The 23,526-nt window shown below is 34.9% G+C and overlaps 1 protein-coding gene across 4 annotated transcripts in view; it reads right to left on the reverse strand.

Moving 5' to 3' along the window:
• The window catches only part of SLCO1B3 (solute carrier organic anion transporter family member 1B3), an 81,428-nt gene that overhangs the window by 27,240 nt on the left and 30,662 nt on the right, over window positions 1–23,526 (reverse strand). For all 4 annotated transcript variants that reach the window (XM_054696406.1, XM_054696405.1, XM_037514260.2 and 1 more), the window contains 6 exons: window positions 22,428–22,569; window positions 19,771–19,903; window positions 17,106–17,227; window positions 15,910–16,056; window positions 15,618–15,716; window positions 13,127–13,363 (listed from right to left, as the gene is read on the reverse strand). In XM_054696406.1, coding sequence (XP_054552381.1) covers window positions 13,127–13,363; window positions 15,618–15,716; window positions 15,910–16,056; window positions 17,106–17,227; window positions 19,771–19,903; window positions 22,428–22,569 — 880 coding nt within the window. The remainder of the gene's footprint in view (window positions 1–13,126; window positions 13,364–15,617; window positions 15,717–15,909; window positions 16,057–17,105; window positions 17,228–19,770; window positions 19,904–22,427; window positions 22,570–23,526) is intronic.

Genomic DNA, 23,526 nt, shown 5'->3' on the forward strand with positions numbered 1-23,526 from the left:
TTGTGTCTCAATAGCATGACAGTAATGGTGCAACAACCTGTACCTATAAGCAGGTATATAACAAATTAATAACTTCTGTTGATAGGAAGAATTATTCATTGGGTCTGTGATAACCAGGGCAAACAGCCCTAGTTTGGGAGTTAAAATCCAACTCTCTGGTTTGGGAGTTAAAAGTAGAAGGAACGACTTAGAAAAACAAAAGGATGTATTAAAGTCTAGCGAGACAGATCCAGATTTGGCTAATGGGGGATGGATAGCATGGGCTTTGAAAGATCTTGTTCAGTCTATGCCTAAGGATTCCCGTTTGATATGTTTAGAACTAAGCCTTCTATTCAGTGGCAATAACAAATGCCATCTGCTATAAGAAGAAAAGAAGAACCCCCTGCCCAGCATGTGCAAAGCAGTGCAGGCCTGCAGCAAAGGCCCCAAGACCCCACCTGGGCAACAACTCCCAAACCCACCAGTTAGGATAGCAGCCCAACTCACTGTGTGGAGCTATACCCAGCAGAAGCCCTACAAATAGTAGCGTGGACCTGAAAGCACAGGGAGATGGAGAAAACACAACAAATGGCCACTTGAGTGCTCAGGGGAATACTATACCCAGAAGAGACAAATCTAGGACAAATCACAAAGACATGGAAGATCTGTTCTTCCTATGGGATACAGAATTCGAATTTACATTAATCAAGAAATTCAAAGAACACCAAGAAAACAAAAAAGTGGATCAAAGATACATAACAAAACTCGGAAAAACAAAGGAATGTTCTGAAAATCAAAATCAATGAATGGAAGATCAAAAATGATATTCTAAATAAGAAAATAAAGAATTTCAGGATATAAAAAGATCAGTATAGCAGTTGAAAAATACTGTAGTAGAAAGCTATGGAAGCACAATAAGCCACATGGGAGGGTGAAACAGTGAACCTGAAATGCAATTACACAAAGAAGCAAGAAGAAAAAGAGAAAGAAAGAAAAACAAAACCAAAAACAACCAAAGAAACACTTCTAGAACTATCTAACTCAATGAGGAAAGGTAATATATGAATAATGGTTATCCCAGAGGGGGTTTAAGAACACACAATTTATTTAAAGAAATAATAAAGGAAAAATTCCTGAATCTTTGGAAGGAAATAAAATTACAAATTAAAGAAGTTGAAGAACACCAGGATACCTAAACAAAATGTGACCTACAGCAAGACATATGGTATACTGAAACTTCCAAGAGTTCAAGACAAAGAAAGAATACAGAGTTTGGTGAGAGATAAGGAAGAGATAACCTATCAAGGAACCCTGGTCTAGTTAACATCAGGTTTATCTAAGGAAACACCATAGGCAAGGAGAGAATGGAATAATGTGATCGAAAAACTTAAAAGTAAAAACTGCCAGTCAAGAATACTCTTATCAGACAAATAGAAACTGAAGGAGTTTATAAAAACTAATTATACTTTCCAAAAAATATTATAAGGAGCCCTAGTATCTAAACCACAGAGGGGACACCTACAAAAAATGTAACAAGGAAATAAAGAGAACCAAAAAATTACGGACAAAATGGCAGCAACAGACTTTCATATATGAATAATCACCCTAAATATAAATAGACTGAACTCACCAATTAAAAGATAGACGATCTGGTTGGATTACGTAAGTTGGGTTCCTAAGAGCCCAGGTACCAGACCCAAGGTAAAGGTTTAGAAAACAATCTTATGTGTAAAAGGGATCCAAAGGAAGGTGGGAACAGCCATATCAGAAAAAATAGATTTTCAGTTACAAAAGGTAACAAGAGGCAGTGATAGACACTGTATAATGATTAAGGGAACAATACATCAGAAAAATATAACACTCATCAATGTATACTCACCAAACAAAAGAGCACCAAACTATATTAGGCAACTGCTATCAATTCTGACAACAAATACTGGAAAAGACACATTTGTGGGAGACTTCAACACTCTACTTTCACCACTGGATGGGTCAATGAGAAAGAGAAAGAATAGGGACACAACAACCTTAAACAAAGGATTAGACCATCTAGAGGTAATAGATATCTATAGGGGCCTGCACCCCAAAAAAGCAGAATCCACATTTTTCTCAAATACACATTGGACAGTCACCATTAGACAAGTATCAACAAATTCATGAAGTGGCCTCCCCGGTTGCACAGCGGTTGAGCGCTGGGTTGCGAAGCTGCCCGCAGCCTTTGCAGCGCCAGTTTGATCCCCGGCTGCTCCCTGGCCACGGGAGGAGTGTCCCCCATGGCGCACAGACCTCTCCTGCCGCCCGCTGCTCCCCTCAGCAGTGTACTTCGTCAGTCTGTCTGCTCTACTCTCCCCTCTGACTCTGGTGAATTCTCTCATCCTCCCGTGCTTCTGACTATACCCAGTGCTTGTATAAAATGAATAAATAAACCTTTAAAAAAAAATTCATGAATAAGTGCTCTTGAAGACACAGAAATAAAAAGAACCAAAACAGAAAAGGAAAGAGAAGTACGAAGGAAAAAGAATGAAGAAAGACTTCGGGAACTATCTGACTCCATGAGGAAAGGAAATATAAGAGTTATAGGAATACCAGAAGGAGAGGAGAGAGAAACAGGAAGAGAGAAAATATTCAAAGAGATAATTGAAGAGAACTTCCCAAATGTGAAGAAGGAGCTGAAAATTGATATACAAGAAGCAAGAAGAACACCAAACTTCCACGACGAAAGAAAAAATACAGCAAGACACATAATAGTAAAGCTCCCTAGAATCCAGGACAAGGAAAAAATAATGAAGCTGGCAAGAGGGAAGAAACAGATAACATTCAAAGGAAAGCCAATCAGGCTGACATCAGACTTCTCCGAAGAAACACTACGGGCAAGGAGAGAGTGGAGGGACATAGTCAACAGACTCCAAGAAAACAGATGCCAACCAAGAATACTCTATCCCGCAAAGCTCTCTTTCCTCTTTGAAGAAAGAATATGGACCTTCCCAGACAAACAGAAACTCCGGAATTTCATTGCAACTAAACCCCCACTCCAAAAAATACTACAAGGAGTCCTAAAGCCAGAACCTCAGAGGGACGAATAACAATGAAAGAAGGCCAAAAAAAAAGTTATTAAAAGAATAAATAAATAAAATCAAAGGAAAGACAAACACAATGGCAAATACAGATGTTAACATATCAATATTAACTCTAAATGTAAATGGACTAAACTCTTCAATAAAAAAGCACAGAGTTACAGCCTGGATTAAGAAACAAAACCCAACCTTTTGCTGTCTCCAGGAAACACATTTAGCTACAAAAGATAAAAATAGGCTCAAAGTTAAAGGATGGAAAACAATCCTACAAGCAAATGGACCAAAAAAGAAAGCAGGAACAGCTATACTTATATCAGATAAAACAGATTTCAAACTCAAAAAGATAAAAAGAGACCCCAATGGTCACTACATTATGATCAAGGGGACAATACTTCAAGAAGAAATAACACTCATTAACATATACTCACCAAACGAAGGAGCACCAAAATATATCAGACAACTGTTGTCCTCTCTGAAAACAGACATCAGAGAAAACACATACGTAGTGGGAGACTTCAACACACCACTATCAACAATGGATAGATCAACAAGACAAAAAATAAGTAAAGAAACCAAAGCTCTAAATAAGGACCTAGAGCAATTGGGCTTAACAGACATCTATAGAACACTAAACCCCCAAAAAACGGAGTACACATTTTTCTCAAGCGCACACGGATCATTCTCCAGGATCGATCACATACTGGGGCACAAGACAAACATCAACAGATACACCAAGATTGAAATCATATCAACCATCTTTTCTGACCATGAAGGCATCAAACTAGAAATAAACCATAAAAAGAAGGCAAGGAACTTTCCTACCTCATGGAGATTAAAAACCACACTACTGGAAGACCACTGGACTAATGAGGAGATCAAAGAAGAAATTAAAAAATTCTTTGAATTGAACGACAAGGGGGACACCAATATCCTAAATGTATGGGATGCAGCAAAAGCAGTAATAAGAGGAAAATATATAGCAATAGAAGCTCACATCAAGAAACAAGAAAGAACTCAAAGAAACAACCTAATCTCGAAGCTCAAAGATCTAGAAAAAGAACAACAAAAAAACCCAAAACCAGTAGAAGAAAAGAAATAATAAAAACCAAAGCAGAAATAAATGAAATTGAAACTAAAAAAACAATCCAAAAGATCAATGAAACCAAAAGCTGGTTCTTTGAAAAAATCAATAAAATAGACAAACCCCTAGCCAGGCTCACAAAGGAAAAAAGGGAGAAAGCACAAATAAACAGGATCATCAATGAAAGAGGAGAAATCACAACGGACACAGCAGAAATCAAAAGAACATTCAGTAACTACTATGAACAGTTATATGGAAACAAGTTTAACAATCTAGAGGAGATGGACAAATTCCTACAACTCTACAATCACCCAAAGCTAGATAAAGAAGAAATAGAACACCTAAACAGACCAATTACAATTAGCGAAATTGAAATGGTAATCAAAAACCTCCCCAAAAACAAAAGCCCAGGACCTGATGGATTTACAAATGAATTCTACCAAACATTCAGAGACGAATTAGTGCCTATCCTTCACAAACTCTTCCAAAAAATTGAGAAGGAAGGGACAATACCAAACACGTTCTATGAAGCCAACATTACACTAATACCAAAACCGAACAAGGACAACACAAAAAAGGAAAACTACAGGCCAATCTCCCTAATGAACACTGATGCAAAAATCCTCAATAAAATTTTAGCCATCAGAATCCAACAATGTATCCATAAGATAATTCACCACGACCAAGTAGGATTCATTCCAGGGACACAAGGATGGTTTAACATCCGAAAATCAATCAACGTTATCCAACACATCAACAAAAAGAAATATAAAAACCATATGATAATATCAATAGATGCTGAGAAAGCTTTCGACAAAGTGCAACACCCATTCATGATAAAAGCCCTTGAAATTCTTGGGATACAAGGAACATACCTCAACATCATAAAGGCCATCTATGACAAGCCAACAGCCAGTATCATTCTCAATGGTGAAAGCTGAAAGCAATTCCATTAAGATCTGGAACAAGACAAGGATGTCCACTCTCACCACTGCTTTTCAATATAATACTGGAAGTCCTAGCCAGGGCAATAAGACAAGAGAAAGACATCCAAGGAATCCAAATAGGAAAAGAAGAAGTCAAACTATCACTATTTGCAGACGATATGATATTATACATAGAGAACCCCAAAAACTCCACAGAAAAGCTAATTCAACTCATCAATCAGTTCAGTAAAGTGGCAGGATACAAAATCAACACGCAAAAGTCAGTAGCCTTCCTATACACAAACAATAAATCTGAAGAAGAAGAAATCAAAAAAACCATCCCTTTTGTTACTGAAACAAAAAAAATCAAATATTTGGGAATAAATCTAACAAAAGAGGTAAAGGACCTATACAAAGAAAACTATAAAACACTGTTAAAAGAAATAGAAGAAGACACAAAGAAATGGAAAGACATCCCCTGCTCGTGGATTGGAAGAATAAACATTATTAAAATGGCCATTCTTCCAAAAGCAATATACAGATTCAATGCTATTCCAATCAAAATTTCAATGTCATTCTTCAAAGAAATAGAACAATTATTGATGAAATTCATATGGAATCACAAAAAACCCCGAATAGCCAAAGCTCTCCTGAAAAAAAAGAAGGGAATGGAGGCATTACACTCCCAGACTTCAAACTATACTACAAAGCCATAATCATCAAAACTGCATGGTATTGGAACAAGAACAGACATACAGACCAATGGAATCGAATAGAAAATCCAGAAATAAACCCACAGATTTATGGTCAACTAATCTTTGACAAAGGAGCAAAGACTATGCATTGGAGCAAAGAAAGTTTGTTCAATAAATGGTGCTGGGAAAACTGGGTCGCTACATGCAAAAGAATGAAGCTTGAGCACTACCTCACACCATACACAAAAATCAACTCAAAATGGATTAAAGAACTAGACATAAGACCTGAAACCATAAAATATATAGAAGGAAATATAGGCGAAACACTACGTGATTTGCACATCAAAGACATCTTTACAGACACATCACCCAAAGCAGTGATAGTGAAGGCGAAGATAAACAGCTGGGACTACATCAAATTAAAGAGCTTCTGCACAGCAAAAGAGACAATAACAAAAACAAAGAGAAACCCCACCAACTGGGAGAACATTTTTGCACCCAACACTAATGATAAAGGACTGATCACAAAAATCTGCAAAGAGCTGATGAGACTCAACAACAACAAAGAAAATAATCCAGTCAAAAAATGGGCAGAAGAGCTAAAAAGAAACTTCTCTGAAGAGGAAATGCAAATGGCCAACAGGCATATGAAAAAATGTTCAACATCACTTGCCATCAGGGAAATGCAAATCAAAACTACCATGAGATACCATCTTACACCAGTGAGAATGGCACATATTAAAAAAACTAGCAACAACAAATGCTGGCGAGGGTGTGGAGAAAAAGGAACTCTTCTGCACTGTTGGTGGGAGTGCAAACTTGTCCAACCACTGTGGAGAGCTGTGTGGAGATTTCTGGACCTATTAAACATAGAGCTTCCATATGACCCAGCAATTCCACTCCTAGGTATTTACCCAAAGGACACAGAAACATCAATTCCAAAGAACACCTGCACCCCTATGTTTATAGCAGCACTGTTTACAATAGCTAAGCTTTGGAAACAACCCAAATGCCCAAAAATAGATGACTGGATCAAGAAGATGTGGTACATATATACCATGGAATATTACTCAGCATTCAAAAAAGATAAACACATGCAATTTGCAGCAACATGGATGGTGCTGGAAGGGATCATGCTCAGCGAAATAAGCCAAAAAGAAAAAGAAAAATACCGGATGGTCTCACTCATAGCAGGAATCTAGAAAACTTAAATAAGGGACCAGGAAAATGAATAACTATAAGAAAGTGAAAATCAAAATCAACAAAAAACTATGAACCAGAGACACTTTTTTGGGGGCGGGGCGGGAGGGGAGGGATTGGGGTCAGAATGGGGGGCTGCAATTGTATGGGGAATATAACAATAAAATTTATTATTAAAAAAAAAATTCATGAAGACTGGTATCATACTAAGCATCTTCTCTGATCAAAAGGTATCAAACTAGAAGTCAACTATAAAAAGCAGGGAAATTCTCTAATATGGAGAGATTTAATGACACACTACTGAAAGACTACCATGTTAATAAAGAAATAAAAAATATACCTTGAGACAAATGTCAATGAGGACACAACTCTCCTGAACTAATGGGACATAGCAAAAGCAGTACTAAGAGGGAAGTAGAAGTAATACAGGCCCACATTAAGAATTAAGAAAAAGCTCAAATAAATAACCTATCTCTCATCTCAAGGAACTAAAGAAAGCATAACAAACAAAACCAAAAGCCAGCAGAAGAAAGGAAATAATAAAAACTAGAGCAGAAATAAATGAAATAGAAACCAAAAAGATAGTCTAAAAGATGAATAAAACCAAAAGCTTGTTCACTGGAAAAAAACCAAAATAGACAGGGCCTCCCGGGTGGCGCAGCGGTTGAGCTCTGGGTTGCGAAGCTGCCCGCAGCCTCTGCGGTGCCGGTTCAATCCTCAGCTGATCCCCGGCCACCGGAGGAGGGTCCCACATGGCGCGCAGACCTATCCTGCCGCCCGCTGCTCCCCTCAGCAGTGTACTTTGGTCCTTCTGCCTGCTCTGCTCCCCGCTCTGGCTCTGGTGAATTCTCTCACCCTCCCACGCTTCTGACTGTACCCAGTGCTTGTATAAATAAATAAAATAAATGAATAAATAAAATAAACAAATCTTAAAAAACCAAAACAAAACAAAAAACCAAAATAGACAAAACTCTAGCTGGGCTTACTATGAAAAATAAGGTTGAAAACTGAAATATAGGATCTAAAATAAAAGAGATGACATTACAACAAATTACAACAGATACTGTAGAAATTCAAAGGGTAATAAGAGACTGCAATGAACAATTATATGCTAACATGTTCAATAACCTAGAGAGAGATGGACAAATTACTAGAATTACACAATCATATGAGACTGAATAGGTAAGAAATAGAAAACCACAAGCAAGGAAATTGAAACCATCATCAAAACATCTGGTCCAAGACCAGATGACTTCATAAATGAGTTATACTAAACTTTCAAAGATGAACTAATAGCAACCCTGCTCAAACTCTTCCAAAATTTGAGAGAGAAGGAATACATCCAAACACATTTTATGAGGTCAACATTACTCTAACACCAAAACCACAGACAACACACAAAAAAGAAAACTACAGACCAATTTTCCTAATGAACAGAGTGTAAAAACACTCATAAAAGCATAGCAACCTGAATCCAACAATGTGTTAAAAGAATTATTCACCATACCAACTGGGATTTATACCAGAGCCACAAGGATGATTAAAAACCAAGTGATGATATCAATAGATGCCAAGAAAGCATTGATAAGACTCAGCATCCATTTATGATGAAAACCTTTGAAAACCTGGGGATAAATGGTATATACTTAACATAATAAAGGTCATATATGACACACCCATGGCTAACATTATTCTAAATGGTGAAAAATGGAAAGCTTTTTTTTACTAAGATACCATACAAGACAAGGATGTCCACTCTCACCACTACCATTCAATGAAGTATTGCAAGTCCTGTTAGAGCAATTTTCAAATCCAGATTTGAAAAAAGAAGTAAAGCCATCATTATTTGCAGATGACATGACAATATACATAAAAAGAATTTATAGACTCCACTAAAAACTAATTGAAATAATAAAGCAGTTCAGCAAAGCGGCAGGTTACAAAATCAATACACAAAAATCAATTGTCTTTTTTTAAGCAAACAATGAACTAGAAGAGAAAGAAATTAAGAAAACAATCCCATTTATAATTACACTAAAACAAAGAAAAAAAAAAGAAATACCTGGGAGTAAAGTTAACAAAGGAGGTCAAGGATCTATACGAAGAATACTATATGACACTGTCAAAAGAAATAGAAGATACAAAGAAATAGAAAGATATTCCCTGCTCATGGACTGGAACAATCAACATTGTCAAAATGGCCACATTATCCAAAGCAATATACAGATTCAATGCAATCCCAATAAAAATTTAGATGGCATTTTTCAAAGAAATGGAACATTACTGAAATTATATGGAAACACAAAAGATACCCATGGCAGAATCATACTTCCAGACTTCAAGTTATTATAAAGCCATAAGAATTAAAACATTGGTACTGGAAAAAAAGATCAGAAACACAGACAAATGGAATAGAATTGAGAGTCCAGAAATAGAACCACACATATATGGACAACTAACTTGTGACAAAGGAGCCAAGAATATTAACTGGAACAAGAAAAGCTTTTTCAATAATTGAAAAAGAATGATACTAAACCACTGTCTCATACCTTCTACAAAAATCAACTCAAGACTTAGGTGTAAGACTTAAAATCACAAAACACATAGAAGAAAACAGGCAAAACAGTCCATGACGTATAAGCTTCAGAGATATCTTTGTGAATTTGTCCCCACCAGCAAAAGAAAAGTGAATATAAGCAATTGGGACCACATCAAACAAAAAAATTTCTACACAGCAAAGAAATCACCACAACAAAAAGATACCTATTGAATGGGAGAAAATATCTGTACACATATGTCTGACAAGGAACTGATATCAAAGATCTATAAAGGAGCTCATACAACTTAACAAAAATAAAACAAATAACCCAATCAACCCATAGGCTGAATAGGTATTTCTCCAATGATGGCATAGAGAAGGCCAACAGACACATGAAAATATGTTCGTCATCAATTATCAGGAAAATGCAAATCTAAACTGCAGACACCACTTCACACCTGTAAGAACAGCCCACAGCAAAGAGAGTAAAGATGGCAAGTATTGGGGAAGGTGTGGAGAAAAAGGAACTACCTTACAGTGTTAGTGGGAATGCAGACTGGTTCAGCACCTACAAAAAGCAGTGTGTATGTTTCTCAAAGGATTAAAAATGGATCTGTCATATGACCTAGCAATTTCATTCCTTGGTATCTACCCAAAGAACACATAAACACTAATTTGAAAGGAATCTTGTGCTCCCATTTTTTAAAAGATTTATTTATGCATACAAGAACTGGGGTGTAGGCCAGAGGTGTGGGATTGAGATGATTCACCAGAGACAGAGTGGGGAGCAGAACAGGTGGATCTATTGAAATAACACTGCTTTAGGGAGCAGTGGGCGAGACAGGAGAGGTCTGCTATGCCATTTGGATTAGCTCCATGGCCAGGAATCCAACTCATGTTGCAGTGGCTGGCAGCTTGAGAGTGCTGTATCTTTAACCTCTGCAACACCGGGGAGGCCCCCTGCACTCCCATTTTTATTGCAGCACTATTTACAATAGCCAGAATATGGAAACATCCTATATGCCCAAGTCAGGTGACTGGATCAAGAAGATGTGGGCTATATACACCATGGAATATACTCAGTGATCAAAAAAGATAAACTCATTCCATTTGAGGCAACATCAGTAGAGCTGGAAGGGATTACGCTAAGCAAAAAAACCCAGAAGGCCAAAGATAAATACCTGATGGTGTCATTTATATGTGGAATATAGAGAAACCAAACAAAGGGTCATTCAAAGACAAACTTTAAAATCAACACTTGAAAGCTAAGCATAGAATGAGGCATTCACAGTGGGAGGCAGAGGGATGAGAACAGGGCAGGGAGACAGCACAATGAACTATGGTGGAGGACTATGGGTGCTATGATAGTGGGTGTGCTATGTTGACTTCACCTGAAGGGGAAGATGCTTTATTTTCCAAATACTAACAACTATGTATTTTAATTAAAAAAACTTATTTAACAAATAAAATTAATCAAAAGAAGAAAAGAAGGTACAGATGAGGAAAAAGGAAGAGGTAAGGAAATTTACAGCAGAATAAATAGTGTTTAAAATTGTTAGGCCAAAATGCTAAACTCTCCCTGGAACTCCCCAATCAGGAGGGACCACTGACTTGTGAGACATTCTAAATGAACTGTGACATTTGATCAATAGAAATGGAGCATATGGGCTCATTAAATCATTGAATTTTTGAGGTGGCAGGAATTGGCTCCACTTTTGAACAAATCTCACTGATTATAAATTGTTTATATAATAAATTACAAATTTCCTTTATTTCCTTCTAACTAATTAGTATTATTTCTACTCAGGACCGTAAAGAACAAATCTAATATTGGATTTTGGGACTAATATTTTTAGCTATTTCATCTAAAAATATTAAAAACAGCACATGATTAAGAATTCTTACTGTTCTGATCACTATTGTACAAATACAGTTGATAGTGCAGATGATGTTTATAATTGTCCTATTTTGCACTTTCATTATCTTTTCCATTCTTCTGGGGCTCTCAATCAACCATGCTCCTTAGGAGTTTAGACAATTTATTACTTTTTAGGGACTTGATTTGGTACAGTGAAAACAGCACAGACCAAATGAAAATTACCTGGTATGCTATTTTAAGTGTGTACATTACATTTCAAAAACTTCTAACTGAGTGGTGTGCTAACTGACTTATGAGGAAACAAGCCTGATTTGTTGTATTTTCCAGTTTTTACCTCTATAAATGGTAAGTTCTTCCTCCATGTTCATCTTCAAGCTAGCAAGGTAGTTGAAATTTTCATTATTCTCTCTCATGAGCCAATAGAGGCTGGCTCGAGCATACCATTGCTTTTGGATTAGAGTGATGGGAGGAGAAAATAAAAATAAAATGAGTGAGTGGAAGAACCAAGGACAGGTAGAGGGTTGGCCCCAAATCAGGGAAACTTAAGTGTAACTTCCACGTCATCCTGAAAAGGTTGCCCTGGGTTGAGGTATTGCTTTGCACTGGCTTTTTACTGTTTCACTACTTCTCTCCAATTCCAAGGTTTGCACAGTTAACACCTTACTCAAAATTCTTGCTCTGGTAGCTGCTCCAGATTATTGCTTCTCAATGGTTTTCCATTAGCCCCAGAATTTATTTTTGAAAGTGAAGGCACTATCAAATGGTGGAGGATCCTTATTCACTTGACTGACTGATAATTTTAGCTACTGCTGTTGCTTCTACTTCATTTTTGAATATTAGGTAATCAATACTTTTTCCATATAATTACTAACAAAATAACCTTTTTCTAAATATCCAGAGAAAAACCTCCTCTGAATTCCTTCTCCTTATTCCATCTTTCTGCCTAAAAGTAGGTGTCATCCAATTTATAGGTGCCCTTATATTTAACTTTATCATAGTACTTAAACACTATATTATAATAGTCTCTATACTTATTGGTACAACTGACTAGATTATTAATTCTGGGTGGGGGGGAGGAAGGCAATATTCTATCACCAGTAATAGTATAGTACCTGGCACCACTTGAGAATGAATGAATGAAGTATTATAGTTTTTTTTAAACCCTTGTAGCTTACAGTATAGAATTTTGAAAAGAATATATATACTTTGATTTATGAGTAACAGATTTTTTTTTGTCTTTGGTTGATTTCTCCCTGCTAAAGACCACAATGCTAACTAATCTCTTCAGAGATCTGCTGGTATATGTTCAGAACATATTTACTAATTTAGATTATTTTTTTTAAAGATCTATTTTATTTATGCATACAAGAACTGGGGTGTAAGCCAGAGGTACAGGGGGTAAGAGAATTCATCAGAGAGAGTGGGGAGAAGAACAGGCAGATCTACTGAAATACACTGCTGAGAGGAGCAATGGGCAAGTCAAGAAAGGTCTGCTGTACTATGTGTGTTGCTCCCTGGCCAGCAGGGGCTGGAACTCGTGCTGCAGTGGGTGATAGCTTGACAGTGCTGTCCTTAATCCCTGTGCAACCAGGGAGGCCCTAGTAGGTTATTATTTAGGAAAAAAAATTCAGCTAAATTTAGCACAAAAGAAAGCTAACTCCAGATGATTTAGAAATGACTTATTATTATGGATTATTCCTCCATTTCACTGGAATAAACAATTCCAAATTGATTGCAAATGAGAAATACTTACCAGTAATATTTTCCCCATGGTTGTCTAATTTAGCCACTTGACTTGTTTCCTCATTTGTTTTGAGTGCGTGCAAAGATATGGAAGATTCCCTTTCTTTCTTTCTTTTTGGTTTATCCAGACTTTTGGGCAGGAAAAAAAATGGAATGGAAGAAAAAATGGATACTAGTCCACTCACAAGGAAACTAAGCCACCAAGCACCAACCCAACGAGAGTCCTTAGGAGTTATTTTTATTGTGCCTAAAATAAAGAATTAGAAGAAGCCAGTCAAGCATCATTTTGAAATGCAATAAATTATGGGCAACATGGTAATGACTGCTGTTCTCCAACATGAAGAAAGTACAATGTATTTTATCTATTCTAAGGCACTGTTTTCTTTTTTTACATTTGTCATTTCTGAAATTAAGGTAACAATCTTGAAATCAAGATTAATGACATCTTACAATTGCTGCCATCCAGGAATTCGGCATGACATTGTTGTTACCCATGTGAATTTGGTGACTCTTCTGGTGACCAGAAAACCTGATGGTCACCATGTTCGATGATGGTGGGCTATGGCTATGATTGAACACTTAAACCTAAAAAACATTTCAGAACTAATTGTGGAAGATATATAAATTCTTGCTGTTATCTGAGAACTTTTATTGGTACCAATGCTGAACTTAAGACACCAGCAATGAAATTTACAGCAATTTACCAGAAATTTTCAGAGCTAATAGCAGGATTTTTTTTTCTCTCCCGAAATCCGAATTCATAGCTCTTCAACTGCACAGAGGATATATGTGTAGATATATGTGTATATATGCAGTGAAAACTTGAATTTGAAGTGACCAAAGACTTGGACTCTAAATTTTAGAGATAATTTTGTTTCATTATATTTTCCTTCAAAGTGTATATGAGTGATATATAAATGTTATATCTTGACAAGTTTAGATGAGCTATTTAAGTATAAAAGAAACATTCCAAACAATAAGAAAGGAACACACACATCACATAAATCTGAACCACAATAATGGCATTATTACTTTTTGATCTCTAAGAAAATTCCTTAACACGAGACAATAAATTATTCATCTATCAACTGAATATTTTTCATGTATGCTCAGATACGGGTATAAAATTGATTTGCATGATTATATTGTTCCATAACCAGCAACTCAGACTTCGGAAATGACTGGTAAAATCTGACTTGCTACACACTAAATATTTATTCATCATCTTTAGAAATGACATTTTGATAAATTTTTTCTGTTATCACTAGTCTAGACATAGAAACTAGAGGTAATAACCTAGCCAGAGAGGCCTGTGAAAGTGTTTTCCTTGGCTCACATTCTGTCTTAAAAACTGCAAAATTCTACATGAAAATCTAGATATATGGGTTTTATGGAAAGCCAATTGAAAATTTTTATCAATGCTGGAGGCAAATTTCTTCATGAAATCTGTGGAGTCATTCACCCTCACCAACTCTTCCCTTTAACCAACACACCTGATATCACTCATATTATCTCTTCTGTCTCTCTAATCATGATAGTTTGCCAAAGTGTTCTCCATAATATGTTCACATCATATTCATGACTGAATAAGAGAAGATAAAATAAAGTCTAAATAGTCAGTGCTGTGCCAGAATGGAATCCCCATGAATTCCAAAATACTGTGAGTAGAGATTTCTGATGATGGAAAAAGAGATCAGAAACCTATCATCCTATAGCTTTAACAATTTCTGTACTCATAGCGATAAAAAACAAACACAAACTAGAGGCAACTGAGTATAAATGTATGGAATATGAACCTAGTCTAATCTACATTTCCAAAATGAATTAGCATTTTATTATGAAATACTTTCAAGTTTGCAGCTACTGTTGGCCCACTCTAATGTCTGACTCCATTTTTGGAAATTAATACTCCTTGCAGATCTACCTTAAGTTCTGGCAAGATAGAAAATTAGATTTGTCTAGTCACAAACACTGATTACTTAATAAAGACAACTAACATCCTGTCATGTACTAAAAGAGATAGGAGGTAAGTATACAAATACTTATGGCTCACTATGATTAGGTTACATAAAATCATTATCTTGGAAGTTAATTAGTACTTACCTTGCACCAATGGGAGGTGATGAAGTAAGGTTTTTTTTAAGAAGAGCCACACTGTGGAAGAGACTTTAAGAATTGTGCAAATAGAAGAGGAGAGGTGGTTTTTAAGTGTAAATGCAGAGAAAGAATTATGGGGTCCACTGAGAGACCAGTAGTTTGTATTTTGGATGAAGTAACAGTAAGCAAGTTTGTTATATTTTATACTAAATACATTGATAAGAGCTGGTGTAGATAGGATTTGAATTTTATTTTTATTCTGATTATTGATAAATTTATTTCCCATTTGTAACTTGTGACAAACAGTCAGCAAGGACTACTAAAGAGTAAACTGGATTATTCGAAAGAGTGGTATACCCTACCTGAAAAGCGTTATTGTGCGGTTTTGTTCTGGTTGTACTTACTCAGATCAACATAACCAATATCCACGTACATTTTAGAAAACTGAGATCCCATTATAAAGCCAACTATTGGGCCAATCATTCCAACTGCATTCAAAATTCCTGAAAATATCATCAAACAATTTTATCAGATGTCAAGTATATATGATTCCTATTTAATGTTTTTTTAAGCAACATTACATAATACATTTCTCCAAATAATTGTTGTAATAAGTAACACAGTGAATTTAGGAACACTTTTTTTCAAGGGCAGACCCAAGAAAAATAATCATAAAATCTATTTTCTTTACATTACCTAAATACAAAGAAGACTGTCCTTCTTCAGAAAAATCATCAATATAAGAAATCCCTAAGGGTACTATGGGTGTTTCTCCAATTCCACGAAGCATATTACCCAGTAGGACAAATAACCACATTTTTGATCCAGGTTCCTTTTCATTACCTATGTAGACCAAAAAAAAAATTTTTATTTTATTAATTTTAGCAACCCAGCTACTTTAACTGTTTATTTATGCCATAAGACATTTTTTGCTTTTTTCTAATTGTAAGAATGATTCAATACATTTTGCAAAATTTGAAAATACTAAAAAAGTATCCACAATCTTACCACACACACACGGAGCCACTTCTAATGTTTATGTATATCTTCCATAATTTTATGTACATAAAATTCCTTAAGATTCTTTATGTACATTATAGACTCAAATTTTCAGTTCATATTATAATGTATTTTCATAATTAACATATTACAACAATTTCTTCATATAAGATTTTTTTATATCAGGATTTTAAAACCTGCACAGTAGTATGCTGAATAAAAGTTTCACAATTCATTTAATCTCTTACTTTTTAATCACAAAATATTTCTAATTTTTCATTTTGCAAGACAACGCTGCCATGGCTATAATTGTAAACACATAATAGTGAACATTCCTGATTATTCCCTTGAGATAAATCAATAAAAGTAAAACTGCTGGCTTAAGGAGATAAGCATAATTTTGTTTTTACTATATTGAAAATTAACAAAAAGAGATATTTATACATCACTAGCAATACATAAAATGTGTCTTTTTCCTCTCTCCTTCATTTCTCTTTATTTTTAATCTTTTCTTGTCTCGTAGGTAAGAAACGTTTTAATTATTATTATATGTAATTACAATTTATTATTTGTATTATAATAGGTAAAATTTTTAGTTTGTATAATAATTCGCATTTTCCATAAAGAGTAAAGTTTATATATTTTACTTATTTTTTCTACTTCCTTCTCCAAGTGCCAATACCCCACCAAAATATTCCTTTCTTATTACTTCAAAAAAGCTCTTTATTTAGAGAATGTATTAGCACTATGATTTTGTCTTATATATACACCATGCAAATGCTTTTCCTTTTTATTTTTTCAATCAATTTTGCTGATGAATATCACAAGCACTTTTACAGAAAATTTAAACTGATAAATTTCAGGGCATTTTTAGTGACACCATCAATTCTTACCTTTTGCCACTATCTCAGGTAATGTTCTATTGAGTAATGAATTCTGATTAAGTGAACAGGTTAAAAAGCTTGATGTTGAGTTTTCTGATGAATTAATGTAAGTTTCTTTAGAATACCTGTAACTTTAAAAACATCACTAGATTTAAAATTCTGTTTGTCTGCTGAATACGTTTACTTTTTCTAGAAATAGGAATTTTTCCCTTTTATTTGCACCATTCTTTTCTCCAGGTTATCAGAATAGTCTTTGTCATTTTCCCACCCTGTATTTTAGGAGACAGGATGGGTAAAAGAGAAATGTCTGTGTTCACTAAGAAATATTATTCAATACTCCTCTCACAAGGTAGATAATTATCTTGTCATCTTAGGAGTGCTTATATTCTGGGCAAGATATAAAATATCTTGATTTCATGCTGTTTCAAAAAAATGGAATTACCTTCAAATATGGTCACAATCTAAACCTTCTAAGAACATGTTAATAACATCTAACAACATTCTAATAACATTTAATAAACTTTTCCAAGTCAATCTAAAACACACATTAGTTCATCTACATTTTCTACCAATACTCATCTAATTTTCTTTTATGTCTATATACACTCACTCACCCCTCCACCCCATCCACCTCTCATATGCCTGATTATTCAAAACAGTTTAAAAATTTTTAACCTATTTCAGTTTTATGAGGAAGAACTTAACAGCAGCAAAAAAGATGGAGCTAGAATAGGGATAAATGCTGATATACAAAAGATTGAGTTTTTCTGTCAGTTCTAAGGTATTACACTCAGCTCTAAAGAACTAGATATAAAATACACAGTTTCTGTAGTTAGGGCATTTTACATATATTATATTTACATATGTTTATATATATAATATTACATATTTACGTATGTATAAATATATGATAGAGAATGATGCACTTAATATACCCACTCCTGAGATCTTAAAGTAAAGAATGATCAGCTTTGCTTGCAGGTGGAGGAAGGTGAATTAGGAGTTCCCAATGAAAATGATGCGTAAGTTGAATCTTAAAGATGTACAGGAGTTTAACAGGTAAACAAAGAAGAAAAGGTATTCAAAGCTGTAGAAATACTATGTGCAAAGGTATGCTGTATTATGGCACACTTGGAAAACTGCAGGTCTATGGTGTGATCCCCAAGCCTGGATAGCAATTTAAGATGAGGCTGGGAAGGTAGTCAAGGAACAAATCAATGAGTGAACTCTGTATGTAAATGTGTTTAGATGTTAATCCACAGGCAAGAGGCTTTCAATGTTTTTTACTGTGACTAACAGTAAGACATACATTTTGCATCAAAACCACAATACATATATATGTATTGAACAAATGTATGTACAACCAAGACCACAGTTTCAATATCTCCATTCATAATGTATATTCTTCTATTTTATCCTATCCTATAAATCTGAATAACTTATAAAGGTGAATAAATCTGAACTGACTTACTGATCCACTAGTGGTATGGGATCTGAAGTTTGAAAACCACTGTTTTAGGAAGTTGGGAGTTTAATAACAGGAGTTAAATAATTATATTTGTATTTTAAAATGAGTACTCTGGTATAGAATATGAGTTGCAATGGAGTTGAGACTGAAGGCAAAATGTCCAGGTCAGAGACAGAAGCTTCATTAGGTTAGGGGCAGTAGAGTTGAAAAGAGGGTCCGATTTTGACACACAGGAGGCAGAATAAGCAGATTGTTATGTTGAAGTAAAGAACAGGTGTAGGATGAGCCCTTGACTTTGTTTGTGTTCCATTGTGGCTAAATGAGTTATTAATGAAAGAGGGAATTCAAAAAATCTGATCTGGTTTTGGCACAGGGTTGAACTCAATATTGAATATATGGATAACAAATGTTTGTACAACGCTAGGATGGAGATACCCATGAGATGGCTGATGATATAGATCTTGAATATAAGATAAATTCACCATGTATAGTTGACATTTAATGCATATTTTTCAGACAAATGATGCAGAATGAAAAGCAAAGAAAACTGAAGAAGAGTATAAGGGATACTCTCATTATATTGTCAGCAGCAGCAGAAAAGGATAAGCATGATGAAAAAAATCACAAAGATAGGAAACAAACAAGAGAGGTTTATGTACAAAAATAAAAATGAGCAGTGCAAGGAAGTAGAAAGTATTTATAAGGTCAAATATGGAAGGGGGCGGGGTATCATACTATCCCTGAGTCAGCTGTATTAATTCTATATGTGAAAAATAGGCTTCTGTCTTATTTAAGCCATCACCATTTTAGGTTTCCAGTCATTAGACTCTGATTGTAATCATAACTACATAATGAATTTAAGAAGAGCAACATCAATGAAAATGGCAGTGGGAAAACTCATACAGCAGTGGATTGAGTGGTGAAGTCTTACTGAGATTAAAATCTTGTAGGCAAAGATACAAAATACATATACTAATAAGTTATAAAGTTTATTTCCCATGAAACTATATATCTTATTTAGTACTATTCATATTTCAAAATCAATGGAAGTCACAAATTACTAAATAGAAAAAATATTCCATGTGTAACATACTTAGTGTTCATAGTTTTTAGAAGGTGACTGCTTATCTAAAAGGAAAAAATGAAGTTCCACCATTCATTTACAAGCAAATGACTATTAATGGCACAGAGCTCTTTAACACTTACTATCCCATGAAAAAATGTGGTAAAGCAGTCAAAATAGTTCCAGTTCCCATAAGGAAGCAACCAGTTCCAATTAGCTTTGGTCTGTGTAGTTTGGATCCAAAGTAACTCACAAATACAATCACAAGCAAATTTCCTAGAAAGAGAACAAAATGATTTTTATAGGATTCATTATTACAAACACTGGCTATGTCTAATTTGTGTCCAGTAAAAAGGAAGACCACAAAATGGATACAAATAGAACACAAGATATGGTACTCCCTCAAAGATCATGAAGTTTAATTGAGAAGATAAAACTCATTTACTTTAAACCACTCGTTATAAAATTGTATGATATTAATGGTAAATAGACTAGATTTCAGATACAAAAGACAGCACTTGAATTACTTGCAATACTAGTGAAGCAGAATTTTACTGAAAAATTTGGAGTTCATTATATTATATTGTAAGCGAGAAAAATGGAGAAAATCTTCCGGATCTGAGGGAAAGGTATTCAGTAATGCAGTTATTCATTCATTGTTAGCATTCTTTAATTTCCTCTTAAGTACTGTATAGTGTCAAGAGCTAGAAATATTAAAAAAAGAAAAAAACATGTTATCTGTGCTCAAGTAACTTACAGACCCACAATAAAAATAGAAGGGCAAAGGTGCTCTTAGACCACAGAAAGGGGAACTTACCTTAATTAAGGGTTTCAGGAGAGTCTCCTGGAGGAGAGACCATTTGAGATTTAATGCTGAGTATAAATGATTTAGATTATTTAGATCAAAGGGTGGAAGAAGAGCCTTGTAAGTACAAGGAGTCATAATCAATTGTGCTTCATTAGGAGCTACAGGTATAGTAACAAACAGAAAGTAACCAAAAACAATGAAATACTTGAAAGGGAAAAAAAAAGATGACACAAAAGAAGGAAAATGAACCAGAAGATACAGTAACCAATGAAGAAAGAGTTAACTAAAGGTACTAAAAAAGAAGGAAAACTGAAAATATCTAGTTAGTATCTCTAGATGTACAGAGTATGTTGAAATCATAAAATAATTAACAGACTAAAAGAAATAAAGTAATGCTGTAAATTAAAAATATAGAAAAATTTACATATTGGGACATGATATGACAGGTGGAAGACAGAACATAAAGAAAAAAAGGACATCATTTTAGAAAGAAAAATTTAAAGGGAAAAAAACCCAGAAAATAAATAAGATAGATGGGAAGAAACTAATTTAAAAACAGAAAATAAATGACCTACTTAAAGGTAGAATTAAGCCTCCAGAGAAATTTTTTTTCATTTTTCCAGCATAAATAAAAAAGAGACAGTCCCAGGCATATGCCGGTAAAGCTTCTGAAATTCAGTGAGAAAGAGGAGATGCTGATAGATGGTGGTAATAATAGGAATGATTTTGCATCTACAACATGGTTGTTATAAAACTGTAGACCAATGTTTTAAATGTTGTGAGGAACATTTTGAACATTTAAGTTCATACTCAGACAAATCATCACTTGAATATTATAGTAAAATACATCTTCCAATAAATAAGGGCTCAGAAAATGTGTTCCATTATTTCTGGAAAAAAATAACTGCTTCAAGTTATATTCCACAAACCTAGGGAGGAACTAGAAGTCATAAAATTCAACAAACTAGAAGTTATAAAATTCAATAAACAAACTTACTAAGTAAAACTTATAACTGTGTCTAAATTATAAGTGTTAGTTACAACACTTAACAAAAACATAAAGAATCAATTCTTTAGTCAAAAGAGACACTTGAAGCTAACAATAGTTTCACGCAGTCCAATAGTCTATTTTTAAGATGGTTTCATTAAACCTGGGAGGTGGAAGAGTTAAGGATATGTAGGTAGAATCTCCTCTGAATAATGAAAAGGCAGAATTCATATGAAAAAGGTAGATATATTCCTTTACATGATTATATTTTAAGTACTTAATGGTCAAACATATTTTAAATAAATTAAAAAGATAAAAAGCAAACTCGTGGAAAGTGTAATCTATACTACATATTTTTTGCTTCCCTACAAATGATTAAAAAGTGAAAAAGATGGCAAAATGGGCAGTTAGTGAACTATCAATTTATAAAATAAAAAGGATGCTCAATCATTGTATTAAACATCACTATATTGAAAAAATTCAAATTAAAATGAAGAGAAAAACACATTATATTCAATGTTCTAAACCGTTTTAACTCCATGTTTTATATTCAATTGAACAGTAGAAACCGCACACAGGTTGCTGCAAAGCAGGTCCTCCCTCTGCAAATCATCAGAATCATAACCCTCTCTCAATCTTTTTTCTTTTTACCCCCCATCCTGAAAAAGGTAGGACAAAGCCCTGCAAAGCCTTAGTTTGCCATATCAGGGTTCTTTAATCTCTGTACCACTGATGTTCTGGGTTGCGACTCCTTGTTGTGGGAGCTGCCCTGTGTTAACACAGAATGTTCAGCACCATCTCTGGCCTCTACTACTAGATGCCAACAGCAGTCTCCTCCCTGCCCTTCAGGTTATGACAAACAAAAAGGTCTGGATATTGACTAACTGCCCCCAAGGCAGATTTACCCCTGGTTGGGAACCACTGGTATAAAGGTTGAAGGAACAATTTTTGTATCTGCAAATGTGGCTACTAAGTAACAATCAAAATGGAAATTAAAAAATTACCCATTTCAAAGCTTCCATCAATTAAGCCAGCAATTGAAGATGGTATTTCAAATCTCCTTTCTATTTGAGTGATGGAACTTTTCATGACAGCAAAACCTAGTGCTTTGGCAATAAAGCAGAAGGACAGGGATACAAGGAACATCTAAGAAAGAGCAGAAGAAATGGGGAAAGTGATTAATCAAAGGGCTACATAATGTTTATATGTACAGAGAATTCAACTAGCTTTTCTTCCTATAAATGTTTTTAATCACATGGCGTATACCTACCTTTCCCCTATACCAATTGGTACTTCTTAGTCCTTTCAATGCTATCATCACTATAAAGATAAAGCATCATTTTCTAACTTGTCACAATACCAGATACTGGAGGCTATTTGTTAATTAATGCTATTACCTGATTTTTAGGAAGCTAGATTTATAAGAACCTGAAAGTCTGTGATGGCCTTGACAATAACTATTCTTTATTCCCAAGTGAATAGCAGAGCCTTGCTGTGAGAAGAGAGGGGACATGTTCTCAAAGGTAGCATTTCTAGGAAGCCAGGTGGAAAACAGAACTTTTTCATTTATAAAACCTTACTATTTTAGGTAAATCCAAATTAAAACAATGAAGTGATATAGCCAATAGTATTTTAAAAAGAAGAAACTCTTTGAACTCCCGTTGTTATAGATGTTTTATTTTTAATTTCATTGTAACATCCGTGTCGATCAGTAAATTCCTTTGCTTCTACTATTAAAATCTGATCCTGTTATGGACTGAAGATTTGTGTTCCTCCCAAATTCATATTAAATCCTAATTCCTACTGTGATGGTAATTGGATAGGGCCTTTGGGCAGTAATTAGGCTATGACAGTGGAACCCTCATGAAGGTTTAGTGTTCTTAGAAGAACTTGCTTCTCTCTTTCTGCCATGTGTGGAACCAGCTAGAAAATGACCATTTGGAAACTAGGAAGAGCTCCTCACCTGAACGCAACTAAGCTGGTATGATGACCTCAGACTTGCAGCCCCCAGGCTGAAATAAATTTAAGTCACATTGTCGATGGCATTCTGCTATAACAGCCCAAGCTGACTAAGATAAGCCTTCTCTTCACCTCCTCCACTGT

Source organism: Talpa occidentalis, unplaced genomic scaffold (assembly GCF_014898055.3).
Source record: "Talpa occidentalis isolate TD23 unplaced genomic scaffold, MPIMG_talOcc4v2.1 talOcc4.16, whole genome shotgun sequence".
Classification (NCBI taxonomy): domain Eukaryota; kingdom Metazoa; phylum Chordata; class Mammalia; order Eulipotyphla; family Talpidae; genus Talpa; species Talpa occidentalis.